We start from the raw sequence: 20584 nt of genomic DNA, 5'->3' as shown, positions 1-20584 counted from the left end.
GTTTTTAATTTCGGTGTTATGCTTTTAAAAAATAAAAATTATTGGTAACCAAACCGTCTAATATTATTAAAAATAGTACCTATAATCACAAATAGCCCTAAAGACACTTTACTTAGAAACTTGCAATATGGCCCACCATATGCCTTCAGCTGAGCACCGCTGGACCTTAAAGTATTGTATGATGTATTTTCCATGACTTGATAAAAGGTTCTACCAGCAGGGTATCGTAGATTACATAAATTACAATCAAATTTGTCGATCACCCCTTTCTCTATTCCGTTGTATGGGAAATCCGTTTCAAGAGACTCGTGCCCGTAGAGAACTACCAGTCTTATACACTTAGTACGGGGCGAAGTTTACCAGCTGTGAGCTTTCTTTCATTCGCGAGTAATCGACGTCTAAAGCCATTGTTTACAAAAGCAATTCGGCCCTTTTGAAATGTTCACACCGCATTACTCAATTACGAATTTCCGTCATTGCTAAATTTAATGCGGCATGAAATCGCCAATTCAAACTCATCCATCTTCACAAAATAGTTGTTCTCAAGGGAAGCATTGAACCAACTTCCTCCAACCAGTAGGATCCACTTTTTATTCCACTCACGGATTTTCTTTCTCAACGAATCACGAAGAATGTTCATATGGTGTCTTACGGATCTTCATCATTTTTACTCCCTAAAAAAGAGTGAAATTAACAGTACATGAACGGCGGCTCCTGGTTTACTGATAGTAAGTATCCGGTCGGCGGAAAGAGAACAGCTTCCTGTAGCGCTTGTGGTGGTATCTTTGCACCAGCGGGAAGCGGATCTTCGAGTCGTGGAACTGCTTGATGTGAGCACGACGGGTCTTGGAGGCCTCAACCGATTCGACCTTGACCTGGACCTTGATGATCTGTTGGGAAAACATTCGCATCAGTGATTCTTTCCGGGTCAATACTACCAAAAAGCAACTCACCTGAATGGAGTGGGCACGGGCACGGTGGTGCGAAGCCATATCGCTATAGCACTGCGTGACAGCACCTCCAACGGTCAGATCACGATACTCGCGGCACATGTTGTGGGTACCGGAACGGGAATCGTAGCGCAGCCAGATGCCGAAGTTTTTCACGCGCAGCGGAGTTTTCTCCAGGATACGCTTGACCGAGACAATCTCACCGGTGGCCTTCTTGAACTTACGCAGCTGCCGCAGGAGTACCAGAAACGGGACTTGGCCACGATCTGGTCCGGTGCGAAGATGTGCATCAATTCCGCCATGTATCACGCACAGACTGTCGTTTGCTTATTGGCAAATCAAAGTTGGCACTCGTGGAGAATAGAAGAACTATAACAGTGATGATGGTTTCAAAATTTTCCACGGGGAAGTATACGAATGCAATCTTAAAATGCTTTTATTTTGCAAATGGAACATTTTATTTTATTCTGGTTGCTGCTACAGTGGTAGAAAAGCTCAAATCTATGTGTACACCTAAAAATCTGAAATTAAATTAATTTTTCTGTATTATTTGTCTATTGAGTAGTCCTTAAGTTTTCTACTAACATAGCATCAACCAGATTTAAATAAAATGTTCCATTTGCAAAATAAAAGCTTTTTAAGATTGCATTCGTATACCTCACCGTGTAAAATTTTGAAACCATCATCACTCTCATAGTTCTTCTATTCTCCACGAGTGCCAACTTTGATTTGCCAATTGGATTTTACAGGATTTTACCATAGGAGTAAAGAGCTATAGCTGTATACAGTCACCGTCAACGCCAATAAACAACGACGATCGCAGGGGGATCTGTCATTTTCAGCGATGTGGAAGTCATGGTTGCCAGTAAACATTGTATGTTGCCGCTTGACGTTTTGACAGCTCATTCGACACAGAAACACCCTGAAACACCCAAAAACACACAAGAAACACAATCAGCACAGTCACAAGGTGGCAGAGTGACTTACCCCCTGTTGTTCACAAATAAGTAATTTAGAATTGTTTGCAAAATTGCAAATATTTTGCAAAATTGCAAATATTTTGCAAAATTATTTTTACACGTGTTTCGAGTAGAATGCAATGAGAGTGTGTTTTGTGACTCGGACAGACAATCAAAAGCCAATGTTTTTGTATTCACTTCGGATAAGCATAACTGTCACTTTGACAACTCTATCTGTCATACGCCGGCACTTATTTCCTCCCCGCACTTTCAAAGTGCGGAGTCCAGTAAGGTGCAAAATGCGCAATAAATCGAATCAAAAGTAACAGTCATGTGAAATGCTAGCTTCTAGCCAGAGTTGCAAGATTATTTAGGTACAAATCCCTGCTGCTGAATTGTATTTTGTTTTCTCCGCCCATCTCTCCCTCTGAGTATTTCTAGTTTGGACTAGGCAAGTGAAATGATCAACTCAGTTTAATTCAATTGGCTTGAAAAGTTTAGCCTGGTTCAACTTTTTTCAATTCAAGTGAGTTGATCAAGTCAGTTGAATGGCATGGTTTACACGTTCAATTCGCATTTAAGTCAGTTGAATTCAACTGACTTGATCAATTGACTTGCCCTGTCTAAGCTCCTAGAAGAACTCTTGACCTAGAAGTGAAACCTGAAACAAACAAATATAGAGATTAGTGACGTTTAACGCACGCACACTAGCGGGGGCAACGCCGTGTAAAGTTGTTTATTATTTTCCTCTGGCTAACCTAAAAATAAAAAATGGTGTATGCCAGGCCAATAGTTCCCTAATAAAAAATAACCATAAACGAACGATAACCCAAATCATTGAACTATTCCACAAATGGTTTGGATGATACCCAAAACACGTCGTTAAGCAAATTAACCATACAATTTTTATTAGGGTTCCCTCCCTAGGGAAGTCCTCCAAGCAGGGATCGAATAAAAATTAAGAGTGGTACAAAAACACTGGTGCTACTCTAAAATAAGGGAGCGCGTCCCTTATATTTGGAAGGTGAAAGAGACTAAGGAGAGAGAGATTTCATATTTAGGAGAGAGTAGTTGGACAGCTCAGGTGCTACTTTCGTATAGCACAATCGAGTAGTGCACGGTGTTATGACGGGAGTAGACCTTTTCAATCGGGAGAGACGTGGCTTAGAGATTTACAAGAATAGCTGCATATTATATGCTGGGTGCTGGTATTCAAAAGCGTACACGGCGAATGAGAACGACCCAAATTTGAGTTTAGTTCACTCATAATCGCCAAAAGTGCAGAAACTCAGCGATGAGTAAATTTGTCTCATGGTTTCCTGTGGAAAACCTAAAAAATCTGCCGGAAAATGAGGAAATTGACGAAAATTTTATTCAGTCTCGGAGTAGTACCAATAGACTAAGTGAATCCAATCTTTACTTTTCTCAAATTTGGGAATTTTTCCCTGGAAAATCCTGGAAAAAACCTGGGAAAACATGAGGCAAATTTTACTCATCGCTGAGTTGCTGCACTTTTGGCGATTATGAGTGAACTAAACTCAAATTTGGGCCGTTCTCATTCGCCGTGTGATTTTCTTCACAAGGGAGTTAGCTCTGGTCGACATTCCGGGGAAAAATCTAAGCCAACTCGACACCAACCTGACTTCTATTAAACCCCAGCCCGATGTTGACCCGACATTGACAACAACACGGCATTGGGTCGACATAGACCTTAAATTAGCCTTATATTGATCGGACATCGGGTCGACTTGTCTGTTCGGGATCATTTTTCTGGGTTTCTTCCAAACTCCACTGTCGTATATCAAATGATAGTGGATGACTCAATTGACAGTGACAATGAGCTTCGAATGAGAAAGGGGCTCTTCAAATGATGGGCACGAGAGAATTTTTTTTCACAGAATCGATTTAATAGTTGTATTGGTTCATCTTCAATCGAATGATATGAAAATTGACAGCACTGATGCTAGCTATACTACAACGCTACAGTTATAGAGAAAGTACACTGTCGGAGAATCAAAGAGAGAGAGAGAAAGAGACTCCACACCGTTGGAGCGGCAGCTCTCCAACACAAGAAGAATGAAATGTGCTGCACGATTTAAAATACTCTTTCACGTCTCTTTGGAAATGAAAGTGCAGTCTCACAACAGCGTGTGTTTTACTCACAAAAAATTGAGAAGCACCCGATCCCTGCCTCCAAGTTTGGTTGTATGCAGGAATGGTTGAAAGGTGCTGACTTTCTGTATCGGGATAGTGTCCATTGGCCGAACAATGAACCGCTAGAGATGTCCTCGTCTGAGATGATAAATTTCCATACCGAAGTGATTGCTGATGTTTCCGTGGATCCGATGTGTTGTACCGTGGTTGAAGTTGAGTTGGTTGACCTTCCCGATATTGAGAGGTTCTCTGATTTCAATCGCTTGATTAGATCTACTGCGTACTACCTGCAAATGCGAAAGATTTTAGCACTGCCAAAGTGTAAAAAAGCCTAGATGTTTGACAATCTCCGTGAACGACATGGATGAAGAGTGCCTGGTACAGGGTGGTACAGTCGCAAATTTTCTGTGAAGAGTTGCGCAGTCTGAAGCAGACCGGATTCGTGAAAAGCAATAGTCGTTTGAAAACATATTCGCCGTTTCTGGAAAACGGAATCATTTGTATGCGAGGTCGTGTGCAGGATGATGGAAAGTCGTTTGAAGTGAACAATCCTGTGATTCTTCCTGACAACCACCAGTTTTCAACTCTACTGATTCGTATGTACCATATCACCAACACACATCAAGGAATGGAGACCGTTGTTAACAATATCAAGTAACGGCACTGTATCCTGAAGATTCGCTCACAGGTAAAGAAGTACACGATGTCCTGTGTCAAGTGTCGTGAGCTTAGAGCAAAACCGACCGTTCCGCAAATGGGAAACCTACCACCGGAAAGAACAACCCCGTTCGTGTTGCCGTTTACATGTACGGGTATTGATTATTTTGGACCGTTGTCTGTAAAAGTAATGTTCACGTGTATGACATCAAGGTGTACATGAAGTCGTGTCATCTTTAGACACGGGCAGCTGCATAATGGCCATCCACTGTTTCATGTCCATCCGTGGCTTACCACAGTGCATCATGACCGACAACGGTACCAACTTTACTGGTGCAGATGCTGAACTGAAGAAACTGGTGAGAACTCTGGATCAGCCGCAGATTGAAGATTCGAGAGCGTCAGAGGTGTTAAGTGGAAGTTTATTCCACCTGGTGCTCCTCATTTTGGAGGTTGCTGGGAACGTTTAGTACGCTCTCTGAAGACTGCCCTTCGTGCAATGTTACGGGATAGGCACCCTACGGACTGCGTACTGATTTATGCGAGGCAATGAACACCGTAAACAACAGACCTTTGACACACGTTCCGGATGACCCCCTGGACCCAGAACCGATAACACCAAACATGTTGCTGCTTGGCCGAAACAATTCAATCCAGTTCGACCATAACTTTGATGAACGAGATCTTAACTGTCGTGCTACCTACAAGCATTCTCAGATTTACGCGGATCGTTTCTGGCGCAGGTGGATAGTCTCGTTCCGTCCGGAGTTTATCAGAAGCTGCAAGTGGCCGGACAGCAGGAATTACCACGATTATCACGTCGGTGATCTAGTGATGATAGTGGACGAATCGCTACACCGAGGAAGCTGGCCGAAAGGAGTTGTAGAGAAGATCTACCAAGGACCGGATGGAAAGGTGAGAACAGTTGCAGTGCGGACATCAAAGTCTACACACAAAAAATTATTGTTAGTAAAATTGAAAAATCCATTGGTAGAATTAAAAGTTTCCGTTGGTTCTTTTTGGTAGAAAGTCTTTAGCTTTCAAAACAAAAGTCAGCTAACTGTTAATTCAAAAGTAACTCGTTTTTTACTTTTAAAAGTTGAAACTTTCAAATCGAATTGTAGAACTGTCAATACGAAAACCTATTTTGTTAAATAGACTTATGAAAGGATTTAATTTAAAAGATGGGCAGTTTTATCGCAATGATTTATGTTTTCATTTCAAATATGAATCTTTTTAATTAAATTGCTTTTTACTTTGAAAGAAATAAAGCATAGAAATATTAAATTTAATATATTTTAGTTTATTTATATGATGCTGACTGAAAGGGCACGGCATTATGGAACTTCAAAGCATGGGAAGCGTATTACGCAAATATACAGTTGGCTGAACAGCTGGTGGTGGTGATGGTGGGAGCAGCCTTCCTTTCCGGTAATTCTGACGAGGCTGCTGGAAATCAAAACACATCAATTAGGAAAATTGGCAAGCAAACTCTTCGAAAATTTCATCATCTTACCTCCAAATCCCGCAGCTGGAGGATCTTTCCAATCCTTCCACTTCATAGCGTCACCACGAATGTCTCCATCTTATTTTTAGTATCTTACAGAAGAGAAACAAGCGCACCGGTGGATGAAAATGTGGAAAAGTTCATGAAACTGCTGCTGCTCATGCTAATTCTCACAGCTGCTTTTGTTTTGTTTGTTTGTTTCGCATGTCCAATTTGGCGGGAAACACAGGTTCAGTACTGTCAAACACATCGCAAGGAAGAAATTTTTTTTTGACAATTTTACAACTTTTATTCTAAAAAATAAACTTTTAAAATTACAAGCCGAAAGTGAAAGAAACACTTTTAAATCAAAAAAATTATTTTACATTTGAAAAATTTCATAGTTGAAACTACGAAATTTGGGAAACTTTTAATTTGATCATGCGTTATTCTTAAAGGAACAATTTTTGTTTTTTGTGTGTACCTACAAAAGACCTGCACGGTGTTTCGTGAAAACCCATTAATGGGTAAAAAAATACCCATTTTCAAACCATTTATGCAGCTGTCAAAAAATGGGGGAATTTTGAAATCATAAAATGGGTGAAAAAATACCCATTTAAAGAATCAGTTCATGGTTGAATAATGGGTATATTTTTTACCCATTAATGGGTGAAAAAACACTTCGAAATTTTATCGTCTCATTTCCATCACCGGCTCATTGGGAATGCAAACCTCGATGCAAACAGTTACTGTCCGCAGCATATTTGGCGAAAATAGACGATCTCCGGAAAATGTTAGAATCCAAAACGTTGGAGAGGCTTACGGATAAGTCAATACAATGGATAATTTGTATTATAATGTTTCGTGAAAAATTTGAGCGGAACACCTGCATTTGTTTTCAATGTTTTAGAAACATTTTTACATCAACGAGCGCTTGCATCCTCCATTTGTAAAAATGGGTATTTTTTCACCCATTTTACGGTAAACACAATATAAGAAAATGGGTGAAAAAACACCCATTTATTGACAGACCACCCATTTACCCATTTATGAGTAAACCATAGTTTACCCATTAAATGAGGAGGGGCACTTTTAGCGGAAATGGGTATTTTTATACCCATTAATGGGTTTTCGCGAAACACCGTGTGTAAGCAAGGTTGTGCTGCTCCAGGCAATCAGCTCGGTTCCTGGCCCGGAGAATGTTGCTGACATTGCCAGTATCGCAGTCGTCGCGCCGCCAGCCGTCAGGCCACCCCTGAGCGTAACCATAGCAACAAAATAACCATCGAAGCAAGCGGGTGTGAAAAAAATAGTGAAAAATTTGTTCAGAGTGAAAAAATTAGTTGACTTGTCTCCAAGTTTGTAAGAAGTTTTCCTCAATAAAATAAAAATAGTTAATCTTGTTGAAATTATTGTCCAAAAAAGTGGTCAGTTTTGCTGAGGAAACCCCTGGCGAATAAACTGAAATTCCTTCCCCAACAAATAGCCTGGACACGAACTTCTCTCGACAGGTGAGAAAACACCCGGCCGTCAACGTCCAGGACGATTATTACAAAAGTAGATCTGTCAAAATGAGTTTGACATCGGTTTGTTATGTATTTTCCTCGGATATTCACTAACACGCTCTTACATTTCGCACCAATACAACCGGACGTGAAAATCTCTATTGACTTTGATTCAACAAGAATATTAGTTTGAACTTCAACCATATTTCAAGCTGAACATTCCATTAGGTCCTAAGTAACATTGACAGTTTCTCTTCATCGACTTTCTCTTAGTATCTTCACGGCCATGTTAAGACATTCCCAGATATTTTAAGCACACAGATCGTTAAAAGAAGCTTTTATCTAGCACGTAATACGACAAACACAACAAGAAACGGTTATGCACTTAAGTTATTAACGAAAGAAAAAGTCGACGAAGAGAATCGATCAATGTTACTTAGAACCTAATGCAATGTTCAGCTGGATTTTTGGTTGTTTCAAACTAGACGCATTTTTCTCCGTGTATGTTATTTTCGAATTGATCTACCTGAAATATTTCGAAACGTCAAGCGCATGTCTCACGTTGATGAGAGAACAAAAATCTCATCATCTCAAACCTGAAGCTCATCAAACAACACGCACGCCTGGCGACTGGGGCTGTCTTTTTTGATTGCTGGGCTGGATTGCAGTGTTCAATCTGACCTCCTCGGAAAATCTAAAACATTTTAATAACTCCCGTGTGCAATCTACCTTTTGAGTTTTGGTTTCAAAGGACGAACTATTCCGTCGCGCCGGAACGAAATTTTCGTGCGTGGTGCGCCAACACGGACTTTTCCAGAAAGATCACAACACCACTTGAGAGACAGAGCAAAGATCAGAAGAAAGTACGCGGTACGGCGAAGGCATGAAACTACCCAACATTCTCGTGACAGGTAAAGTGGATGGGGGAATCTCATGTTTCCCCTTTATATCCATCAGTGCACTGGGTAAGTGACTCGAAAGTTTATTTTTAGGAACCCCCGGCGCTGGCAAGACGCATCTGTGCAAGCGACTGGCCGAGCAGCTCGGGTTCAAATGGCAAAACGTGTCGGACGTTGCCAACCAGAATGGATTCGTCGAGGAATACGACGAGGAGTTTGAGTGTCCGGTGCTGGATGAGGATAGACTGCTGGACCACCTGGAACCGATCATGCAGGAGGGCGGCAACGTAGTGGAATACCACAGCTCGGAGTTCTTCCCGGAACGATGGTTCCACGCGGTCTACGTGGTCCGGTGTTCCACTTCGTTGCTGTTCGAGCGGCTACAGGCCCGGGGCTACAACGACCGGAAAGTCAAATCGAACATGGAGTGCGAGATTTTCCAAATTCCGCTGGATGAAGCCAAAGACTCCTACCGCAGCGAGATCATCGTCGAGCTGCAGAGCGACACCGACGCCGATCTGGACGCCAATGTAAAGCAAATATGCGACTGGTTGGAGAACTGGCGAAGTGCCAACAAAAACAAGAAGCAGTAAATAAGCAAACTTCTACAAGCATAAGGAATCTACCTACCACCGTTTCGCATCCCAAAAACGAACGAAAAATGCCGTGTTTTTTTTCTTAGTAGGAATTTTGTGTTCAGAATATTTTTGAACATTGAGACCACCCCTCCCCACATTATGTTGCTTTGAGACAAAAGTACCCAACTATTTATGAACGTTGTTTGGCCTATCAAAATTGTTGTGTAATGAATTTTTTAAGAAAAACAAAAATGGAAAATTAATAAATTATTAAGATACAATCTACACTGAAAAAGTATAATAATATTTGGTTTTCTTTTCTGTCCTGTTGAAGTGACGGTTTGATGCAGAAATTCTAAAAAATATGATAGTTTAATTCACATTTCAAGTTCTGCTGCACAAGAGTCAGCTCCGTCGTGCTATTTTTTTTTATAATGGTATGCAGTTCTGTCGCCATTTCTCTAGTTTTAGTTCATATATATATAGGTAAGTTGTGTTATTTTTCTGTGTTTTATCCTACTCGAGAAAGTGCCTAACAAATTGCGGGAAAATTGTGTATATTACATTTCGTTCTCTACATTGATCGAAATGTGATAAGTTTCAATTTGAATTCTACTAGTTTTATTTGATTACCAGTGTCAGTGGTAACTATCAACATCTTTTCGGACAAGCGTCACCCTGTTATCTGTTCATTAGTATTTTCATCATTCATTCTAGCTGGTCGTTTCAAAGGTGCTAGCTAATTAAACTTATTTTTTTTTTCATTTCGACTGTGTTCATTTAACGGTAGAAATGGTGCCGTGTACTAGTTGGTTTGATTCGGATTCGTTTATAGAAAAGTCGGTCCTTTGCTAAATATAAACTACAACGGAATAATTATTTACAGTTTGCCGTGTATAATAACATTGGCAGAGTTGATTTTTTTTTCTGTCTCGGAGATATAATGCACTATTTAACAACTAAAAAGGCATTCAAGGATCGAGAATGTTACGTTGAAATGCTTCTATGTTTTCTGTTCTGTTGTTGAATTGTACGTGAATAAAGTAGTTTTCTTTTTTTCAATTTGCTTGATAACTAGGAAAAACGCACGCGTCCGAAAACAATACATAATGATTGACACGCAAGTGAACCTACTTAAATTTGGCACCCAGCTCGGTTGTTATAAATTTTAAATTTCAATAGGTCTACCTCAATCAAAATTAGCGCACAATTTATGAAGATTGCTGCGAAATCAACGAAACGTTTGCATTCAGTGTGGACAAGAATATGGCTGATTGCCAATTCAGTGAAAAATTACCAAATTTTGGCGTCAGATTATATCAGCATAACAGAACAGCATGCTGTGGCTGTCAGTTGCGTTGAATTACTTTCACTAAAAACGGCAATAGTATTCACGGTGATTTGTCTGTTTGTTTGTGGTGTTACGAAATGAGAAGAAAACATACACCATACTGCTGTTCGTCTGCATCTCGTGGGTGTGCTGCACATCTGTGTATAAGAGCATCTCCAGTGTGGACGCAGTACAGTACTCTTCTGGATTTCTTCCGTTGAAGTGAACACCGTTTTACCAACTGGTGTGTTACGAAAGCGATATTGAGCTAACAGTAAAATCAATAATAGAACAATAATCACCCCTATTCTGTATTTCGTTTCGAACGAAATTCTCATACAAAAAAAAATATTTTTTTGTATGAGAATTCCGTTCGAAACGAAATACAGAATAGGGGTGAATAATGGTCAAATTAGCAATTAGATTATTGAGCAAGTTCATCGATCTTACAGGGTGTTCAATAAGTTCGAATACAACTTTTCATCGTTGTGTAGGTGCGCACCATGTGTAGTCTGTGTATTGGTATTGGTGTCAGTTTTAGCCTCATATATAGGCTAACCGACGCGCACGGTGTCGACTTGCTCTCATTTGTTGTTTGTTTACCGCGCACGATGAAGGATTACCGCGACGTCGTAGTAAAGTTGTTTGCGAGAAATGAGCGACCCGGCGACATATTCCGGCCGTTGAAATCCCACGGGGTGAAGCAGAATTTCATCTATACAACCATCCGTCGGTACCAGGAGACGGGCGCGGCTAAGGACCGTGCGAGATCCGGGCGGCCGCGTTCGGCGAGGACACCAGCAGCCATCAAGGTGGTAAAAGAGCGGGTTCGTCGAAAAATCAACCACTCGATCCGGAAGACCGCTGCTGACCTGGACGTGTTGATCGGGACTGCCCACACCATCATGGCGAAGGACTTGGAATACAAGCCGTACAAGAAACGCAAGGTTCATGGGGTAACGGAGGCTACAACGAAGAAGAGGCTGGACAGAGCCAAACTGATACTTTCGCGGCACGCAGGTCAGGAGTTCGTGTTTTCTGATTTTATTTATTAATTTTGTTACGAACGCGATATTGAGCTTACAGTAAATTTAAGAACAAAACAATAATAATCATCAAATTAGTAAACCTTGTCAGTTCCTTGCCTTGAGCGAGTTCATCGACCTTATAGAAAACAAATATGTAGATCAAAGGCCATAGGTTTGGAGTAGTAGCAAAAAACATGAACCAAAACAGAACGATTATTCTCGGAAGGACAAATAGACAAAGAATACCGAAAAAACAGTTTCCAATGATCGAATGTGCTATAACGGCTCTATCCCTTTTGCTTCTAATAAGAGCGTGGCAGGAGAGTAAGAACATTCAATACAACATTCACGACTTAACGTCTATGCAGCCTAATGCACTCCTATGCGTTAAAAAGAACTGCGCCGGCTCAGCTAGTGAATCTCCAGCATGGAGAGACCAATGCTATGAGTCTAGTTGGAAATAACCTACTACAAGAAGCCGTGTTATAGAACTGGCAAGGTGACTAACATGAGACCCAGAGCGACGATTGAGGTTAGGTAATAAAAACGCAACCAAAAAATATATATTTGTGTATTAGTTAAGCGAAGAATGATATCAGTAAAAAGACCCACGCTAAGTTAAACAAATTTATATACCTTGTACGGTTACATTTGGTTAATGGAAAAGCAAAAGAAAAACTCCTAACTAGGATGAACGAAAATCTGGCATCTCTCTTTTGCCTTAGACTTAAGTGGTAAACCCAGGCCCAAAATTTTACTATATAGAGAATCTAGATTCACTGAATAAACGATGCTTTTACTCAGTCGTAGTTGTACTTCTCATGTGAACACTTCGAAAATTATCCCTAAATATTTCTATTCAACTTAAGACTCTCGGAAATTGGAACATAGTTTGGTACTAGGCCGTTCCCAGTCTTCAGTCGAAGTAGAAATCAACTTCTCTGAGGAATAGATGCTTTTGGCTCTCTGAGTTGCAAGAGAATTTTATCCAAGGAAAAGACTATTTCGGAAGCCCTTTGCATTTCCTTCAATGAAATAAGCCTCCCGGAAAGTGGAAGATAGGCCACCACGCAGTATGGTACTAGTCCCTTATTTCATTATATGGAAAGTAAGATAATTTCTAGTGCACACGCATTTGAAATGGTCTCTAAAAAAAGAAGCTCCGAACTTCTTGTATTACGGTAAAGTTAATTACACCCTTTAACTATATCGTCGTGACGGGCAATTTGAACCTTCGCCTTTCTACTAGGGTAATAGCAAAAACAAAAAAAAAAAAAACAAAAAGTAGACATCGCGATATTACGAGAGTGGACCAATATGGTCACGACAACGACACCGTTATTTATGACGAAGGAATATCCAGGTCCTTTTGACATTGTTTATTTGTTATGGTTGCATCAACAGACTAGAAATAGTCCCAATGATGTGTTGTAAAAAAGTACAGATTATACAGACGACATACATATACTACAGTTACTACAGTTACAAACGAAAATAACTTGGAAAGCATTGTCAAGTTACTAAAAATTTATAAGTCTTAAATTTTACACTTAGCTGTTGGGTATCAAGCGCCTTCGGTCAGCAAAAAAGGCAGAGAATCTTCGGCGAAGCATATTCCGTGTCAAGTGGAAATCGAACATCGACGCTACTCGGTTGAACACTAGCTGCAAGCCGTAAATAGCGCTCCCTATGCTATAATTAGTTCGAAGAAGTGGAAGTCTCAGCATAAGACTGTTGCGTAGTGATCGAGGTTGAACATTAATGTTCACTTGTCGCAGAATTGCTTCGCAGTCAATTCTTCCTTGCAGAGTATCGGCGACGGTTAAGGCTCTGAAAACATCTCTTCGGATACGTAAGGGCTCGATATTGATCAATTGGCAGCGATTCTCGTAGCTTGGAAGACGAAGTGGGTATCTCCAAGGCAGCTTACGGAGCGCGAAGCGAAGAAAACGTCGTTGAACAGATTCAATTCGCTCGGCCCCATTATTGTAGTTCGGGTTCCAGACAGCAGAGCAATATTCCAACGTAGATCGTACGAGAGAGCAATAGAGCGATTTCAAGCAGTAAATGTCCGTGAAGTTCTTAGTAATCTTGAAGACAAAGCCAAGCGTTCTGGACGCTTTGTCGACGACATACGATATATGGTGTGAGTATGTCAGCTTTGAGTCTAGAAAAACGCCTAAGTCTTTCACGCAGTGCACCCGTTCGATAGTCGTGCCTAGTAGTGTGTAGTTGAAAATAATCGGTTGTTTCTTGCGTGAGAAAGTAATAACTGTACACTTAGCTGGGTTGACCACCAGTCGGTTTAGACTACACCAGTCAGCAAAGATGTCAATCTGATTTTGGAGAGAACGGCAGTCGGCGAGTGAGCGGATGCGCAGAAAAACTTTCAGATCGTCTGCAAACGATAATCGTGGCTCTGTGATAACATGGTGAACATCGTCGAAGTAGAGGAGAAATACCAATGGTCCCAGATGGCTGCCCTGAGGTATACCGGACTTTGCGCAGAAGCTTGCTGAGCGACAAGTTCCCAAAGTTACTGTCAATTGGCGCTCCGTGAGGTATGAACGAAACCATCTCAAAAGATTTCCACCGATCCCTAGTCTATCAAGCTTAGCGATCGCAATTTCGTGGTTCAGCTTATCGAAGGCTGCCGTAAGATCTGTGTAGATAACGTCCGTTTGGGTCCGAGCAATCAAACTGTCTGTGATGTAAGACGTTAGGCACAGCAGGTTCGTAGTTGTGGAACGCCCAGTTATGAATCCGTGTTGATCTGTACTTAGATATTGTCTGCAATGCGCATTTAGGGACTCTATGACAACCAATTCAAAAAGTTTTGATACAGCACTCAGCGATGTGATTCCCCGGTAGTTGTTTACGTCGCGTTTGCTTCCCTTTTTATGAACAGGAAACATATCCGCAGTCTTCCAGCAAGACGGAAAGATGCCGCTGGAAAGAGAGAGCTGGAATATGCGCCGCAGTGGATCTAAAAGACAAGTGATGTTCTTTTTAAGAATAATCGACGGAACACCATCGGGTCCAGCCTTAGTTGAAGTCTTAAGTTTAGATGCTGCTCTAAAAATCGTATCTGTAGTGGCTTCGACCATGCTGAGCGTTTGGTTGATCAAAGGAACATTACTGGCCGCGGAAGTAATGATATTAGCGGAGAGTTGCTCGGCTACAAACACACTAGCAAATTTGGCTGAGAACAGGTTGCAAATGTCTTGTTGATTTCCAGCAGTTTCACCATTAAAAATCATGGAAGAGGGTAAGCCGACTTCCCTGCGTTGCTCATTTACGAAGTTCCAGAAGGATTTCGGGTGTGATTTTAGCCGCCGTTGAATCCTCCTTTGATAGCGTTGAGAACAGAGACGACTTAACCGCTTATACTCGTGGTTGAGTCTGACATAGTAGCATTTCAGTGGCAGTGTGCGGAGTTTAGTAAATCTTCTGAGAGCAGCCTTCTTAGTTCTTTTCAACGAGCGAAGATCTTTCGTCATCCACGGGACGCGAGAGTCGATATGGATGATCTTTTTGGAAACGTGTCTGTCAATGACATATGCCAAGACGTGAGAAAAGGTTTGTGCAGCAATGTTGACGTCTACAGGATCTAGAATATGCTCCCAATCTAGATTAGACAGCACATGGACGATACTGCAATGGTCAGCTCTACGGAAGTCATATGACACAGCGTTTGGACATATGCTTACGAGCATGGTGAAGATCGCAACAATGCGAACGGTAAAGATCTACAACTGCGGACCACGCCCAACAGACGTGAAGATCCGATTTGTGAACGACGAAATGTTCGTCAATCCTTTCCTATTCGCCGATTGCCACCTTACAGCTAGCGAAACGCTAATCCTAGCATCAACCCGTGACGCGTACATATTATCGTATTGTCTACGAGAACCAGCACCCTGAGCGCCTTGTGACAGAGCTAACAACATCAGCTATTTCACCTCAGCGAAGAAGATTTAGTGATTTTAGAACACAAAATCAACCAAAGAGAAACTAGCAATTTTATAAAACTACGTTTCTTGTGGAATTTGTGTTTTGTATAGGAATAGGGGGAATAGCGGGGTTCTCTTAGTTTATACTATTTAGTATGACTATGATTGCCCTGAAAAGAACCTTTTGATAAGAATTTTAGTAGGCACCTGGATCAGCAAATCGGACCGGACATCCCATATTCTTCGGTTCAATGTTTGGGCACTCGCAAGAGTCTCGGCCCGTGTTACCGCGAGGCAATTAATTTAAAACCAAAACCATAAGATAACCACATAGTTGCATCCCGTTTGCATAGCCCTAGCTGACGTTGATACCAAGGCCAAGAATATGAAATGAAAAGTAGGGCAAAAGGAGCGAGAGCTCGTTTTACATAATCTAACTGCAGTATTTACTTAGGAACGTTTCTGCGTTCAAGTAGGATAAACACGCCCACGCATGCCATGCTTGCGCATCTAGGTTACGTTTAGCTTTCCCTCTCTGTTTATCCTTAACGAAGGATATAATTATAATGTTTAAACGTTACAAATGTCTCATTCTTATTTGTAGAGCCATATCAGATCTGAGTTACAAAAAGAAATAAACTTACAAGATAACCCGAGAAATCCCAGATCTGAGAGGGCATAGTATATAAGATCCAAATAACACAAATTTACCCTTTCAAGGGCGATCGAAATCCTAGCTAATAGAATAGGCAAAATTAGGTCAAAAGTCCGGTATTGAAAGGGATATGTAAAACCCTGGACGAACCAAGTAAAAGTTTTACATAATTATAAGTTGCTAATGCAACACGTAGCTGTAAGATCACTTTGTACAATTTTGTTGAATAAAATTAAGTTTCATAGGTTACTCCAGATTCTTCTCTTTTTTGAATCCGAAAGAACTTTCGGCCTAGAAGTGAAAACTTCTCTCCTTAACCGGGGAAAAAAGTAGCTCCTAGAATCGAGAAACAGTGTCTGACCTGAAAGCGAAAGACTCTCCCTAACCGGAGAAGAAAGTAGCTAAAGGCGGCGACATTTCATGGTGGCTCCAGAGAGGAATCTTGGAGGACGTTTTCCGACGTTTTGAGCCCGCGAACTTCCAGTCAGTCGAAATCTGACTGCAAAGGACCGCAAAGTTGGCGGTTTAAGTGGGCCGTTGAGCCAAAGTGTCAATCTGACAAAGTGTGGCGTTAAGCCAAATAGCAGTCAGTCGAAATCTGACTGTAAAAGAACCGCAAGTTGGCAGTTCCAGTGGGCCTTTGTGCCAAATAGTGTGGCGTTAAGCCAAATAGCAGTCAGTCGAAAGCTGACTGTAAAGAACCGCAAGTTGGCAGTTCCAGTGGGCCTTTGTGCCAAATAGTGTGGCGTTAAGCCAAATAGCAGTCAGTCGAAATCTGACTGTAAAGAACCGCAAGTTGGCAGTTCCAGTGGGCCTTTGTGCCAAATAGTGTGGCGTTAAGCCAAATAGCAGTCAGTCGAAAGCTGACTGTAAAGAACCGCAAGTTGGCAGTTCCAGTGGGCCTTTGTGCCAAATAGTGTGGCGTTAAGCCAAACAGCAGTCAGTCGAAATCTGACTGCAAAGAACCGCAAAGTTGGCGTTTTAAGTGGGCCGTTGAGCCAAAGTGCAAATCTGACAAAGGTCAGATAGTGCGAACATTTGGGCTCGTCAAAGCCAAGTAGGCTTATAGCCAAGTGATCTGAAAAGTTTCAGAAAATCCGGACATCGGTGGAAGTGGACATGAACGATTTGCAAAAAGAAATTGATGAATTGGTCGAGTATTTCAACGAAATCGACATTCAGGTTGCAAAATTAAAAAAAGTAAAGAAATATAAAAAGTGGCTAAATGAACCCTTTCCAAAGGGAGTGTATTGTGTAAGCAAGGCGTTTCCAGTGACCTTGTGGCGCGGTACCGATAAAGAAAAAGTGTTCCGGCAACATATTAGCAAATTCACTTTACACCACGCCACAAAGAAGTAGCTCAAGCCAGAGTAATAAAACGCCGCACTTTCCCACGGCTGAAGGCCAGAAGCAGACCACAAGCAACAAGGCTACAAGTTCATCAAATCCGGACTCCCACGGCTGAAGGCCGAAAATATCACAAAAGCTATAGGCCAACCGAAATCCTAGAAGGACGTCCAGTGGCAAGGAGCAGACCAATGGCGAGCTGTTAGGCCATTAATATCAACAAAGTTCAAATTAAAGTGTGAGTAAAATCAGAGTTGACGCTATTATATTATCAGGTAGAAATTTATAAATTAAAAAAAAAAAACAAGATGAGTGAAAAATTTGTTGTTAATAAAAACGGACACTGTCGTCTTTGTTTTGAGAAAGACGACAGTGATAACATGGTGGCCTGCGACGATTGCGATCGCTGGTTCCACCTGACCTGTGTAGGATTAGATCACATACCGAAGAAAAAAGAGCCTTGGACATGTACAAAATGTACTAAGATTAGAGTCCATTTGGCTACACAGGAAGAGCAAATACAAACTCTTCAAAACAGGAAAGAATACAAGACTAATGCAGATAGCCAAGTAGAAGCTTTCGAAGCGATCATTAAAAAAATTAATGGTATCAATGCTAGCGGACAAAACACAACGGAAAAATACATTTTAAGACAGTCATTACTGGAGTTGCCATATTTTGATGGAAACTTCAAAGCTTGGCCAAGATTTAAAAAAACATACCTCGAAACCACACAGCGGGGAAATTTTTCGGACCTTGAAAATTTACACCGTATACAGAAAAGTCTAAAAGGAGATGCATTGCGCGCGGTTAGCGCACTTCTTCTCGACTCAGATAATGTGGATTTGATAATACGAAAATTAGAGGACCAATTTGGAAGTGTAGAATTGGTTTATTCTGGATTATTGCAAGAGGTTCTTGCAACTAGAAATCCTCGTTTTGAAACCCCAAGAACAATGGTGGATTTCATCTCTGCAATTGGGAATTTGATAATTAATATGACGTGTCTTGATCATAAGGAATATCTAAATGATCAAAGATTAATTAGAGATCTGGCGGGAAAATTACCCAATGGGCTGCATCAACAATGGTTGATGCATGTAAATGAAAATAAGACATTGTCAACTATATTAAATCCATTTATCGCTCCAACACTATGTGATTTCTATGAATGGTTAAAGCCCCAAGAAAAACTGGCTACAATGTTGATAGCTGATAAGGGGATTAAAAATGAAAAGTTTTCCAGATTGGAAAGACCCGATAGAGTGAACTACCACAGTACAGGGTATCCTAAGTGCCTTAAATGTGGACAAAATCACCGATTAACAGGATGCAATGAATTTAGAGGATTGTCTTCCGAAGAAAGAAGACAGTTTATAATGAAGAAGAAACTTTGTTTTTCATGTTGCAATCCAAATCATCTATTAAAGGATTGTAGAGTAGCACGACCATGCAATATTGACGGATGTACCAGTAAACATAATCGATTGCTACATCCAAGAACTGATAAAAAAGAAAAATTAAGGAAAAGTTCTGAAACCACTATTGCGTCTGACAAAGTAAACTGTCACGTACAAAAACACAACATGGTGTATTATCAAATTTTGCCTGTTACCTTGAACAACGGAAAAGACAGTTTAAAAACTCACGTATTTTTCGATTCAGGCTCATCGGTAAGCTTAATTCATAATAGCGTAGTTGAACGATTGAATATTTCAGGATTTAATAAGCCTATGACTATAGCTTGGACAAACGGAGAGGTCCAAGAAGAAACTAAGAGTATGACCGTTCAAGTCCATATCAAAGGTGAAAACGAGAAATCGTTTTTGCTTAAGGATTTACGTACAATTAATGAACTGGCTTTACCCATGCAATCTATTGATTCAAAACAAATACAAGAACAGTTCCCATATCTAAAGGGAATAGAACTGCAATCTTACGATAAGGCAGTCCCAACGATATTATTAGGATTACCACATGCATATCTCTTTAAGGGTATTGAAGAAAGATCGCGTGGATTTTCTGAACCTATTGCCAAGAAAACAAAGTTGGGATGGGTTATATTCGGTACCAGCCGAAATAACACCGAAAACAAAAATCATGTGTTTGTAATGAATGAGGTGAATGAAGAAGAAAAAACAATGAAGGAGATAATGGCAGATTACTTCTCTACAGAAGCCTTTGGCGTAAAGGTACCTCAGAGCGAATTAATATCAAAATTAGACGAACGCGCTCTAAAAATTATGCAAGAAACATGGAAACCAACTGATAAGGGTTACGAAATCGGCCTCTTGTGGAAAAATGATAAGGTCGAATTTCCAAATAGTTTTTCTACGGCTCTGAATCGCTTTCTGTTATTAGAAAAGAAATTAGAGAAGGATTCTTCTTTAAAAGAATGGTATAGTACACAAATTGATGAGTATGTAAGGAAAGGATATCTTAAAAAGTTAAGTCCTGATGAGTATATGATTGATACTGCGAGAACCTTTTACATACCTCATTTTATAACTATCAACAAGTAAACAACCGCCTAAACCAAGAATGGTATTTGATGCGGCAACTAAGATTGATGGAGTTTCTTTAAATTCACAATTATTAGCAGGACCTGACATGACAGAGTCAGCTCTTGATATAAAGATGAGATTTAGAGAAGGTCCAATAGCAATAACCGGGGATATTCAGGAGGCCTTCCATCAGGTGAAAATCAGAAAAGAAGATCGAGAATCACAAAGAATGGTATCTCGAAAGCAACCTAATACAAGATTGGACATCTATGAAATGCAAGTAATGACCTTTGGAGCTACTTGCTCACCAGCTTGTATGCAATTTGTCAAGAATGAAAATGCAAAACAATTCATAAATGAAAGACCTAAAGCAGTTGAGGCTATAATTAAAAATCACTATGTAGATGATTATTTAGACAGCTTCAACGAAGTAAAAGAAGCTGTAAAAACTGTATCAGACATCATTCAGATACATGATAAAGCTAACTTCCGAATAAGGAATTTTATATCAAATTCGAAGTCCTGCTTGAAGCAATTACCAAATGATAGAATCTCTCCAATAAAGGAAGTGAAACTGGA

The 20584-nt window shown here is 40.6% G+C and overlaps 1 protein-coding gene and 1 pseudogene across 1 annotated transcript; one reads left to right on the top strand and one right to left on the bottom strand.

Annotated features, from left to right (window-relative positions):
- Positions 1-653: 653 nt before the first annotated feature.
- LOC135710490 (large ribosomal subunit protein eL20-like) lies at positions 654-1240 on the bottom strand (annotated as a pseudogene).
- Positions 1241-8369: 7129 nt separating this feature from the next.
- On the top strand, positions 8370-9481 carry Ak6 (adenylate kinase isoenzyme 6). Its single transcript, XM_065233084.1, has 2 exons — positions 8370-8622; positions 8704-9481. The coding sequence occupies exons 1-2, from the start codon at positions 8595-8597 to the stop codon at positions 9201-9203; spliced, it is 528 nt and encodes a 175-aa protein (XP_065089156.1). The 5' UTR covers positions 8370-8594; the 3' UTR covers positions 9204-9481.
- Positions 9482-20584: the final 11103 nt, after the last annotated feature.

The sequence above is a fragment of the Ochlerotatus camptorhynchus genome, unplaced genomic scaffold (assembly GCF_037179485.1).
Source record: "Ochlerotatus camptorhynchus isolate MF236.1 unplaced genomic scaffold, CSIRO-AGI_Acam_v1.1 ptg000389l, whole genome shotgun sequence".
NCBI lineage: Eukaryota > Metazoa > Arthropoda > Insecta > Diptera > Culicidae > Ochlerotatus > Ochlerotatus camptorhynchus.
Note: the sequence above shows the minus strand (reverse complement) of the source record. Positions and strands in the feature narration are given on the sequence as shown.

Excerpts from the sequence above, each read along its gene's own strand:
- Ak6 (XM_065233084.1), top strand. The coding sequence starts at position 8,595 with ATGAAACTACCCAACATTCTCGTGACAG. Across the intron at positions 8,623-8,703 it reads ACCCAACATTCTCGTGACAG|GAACCCCCGGCGCTGGCAAG; the intron begins GTAAAGTGGATG and ends GTTTATTTTTAG.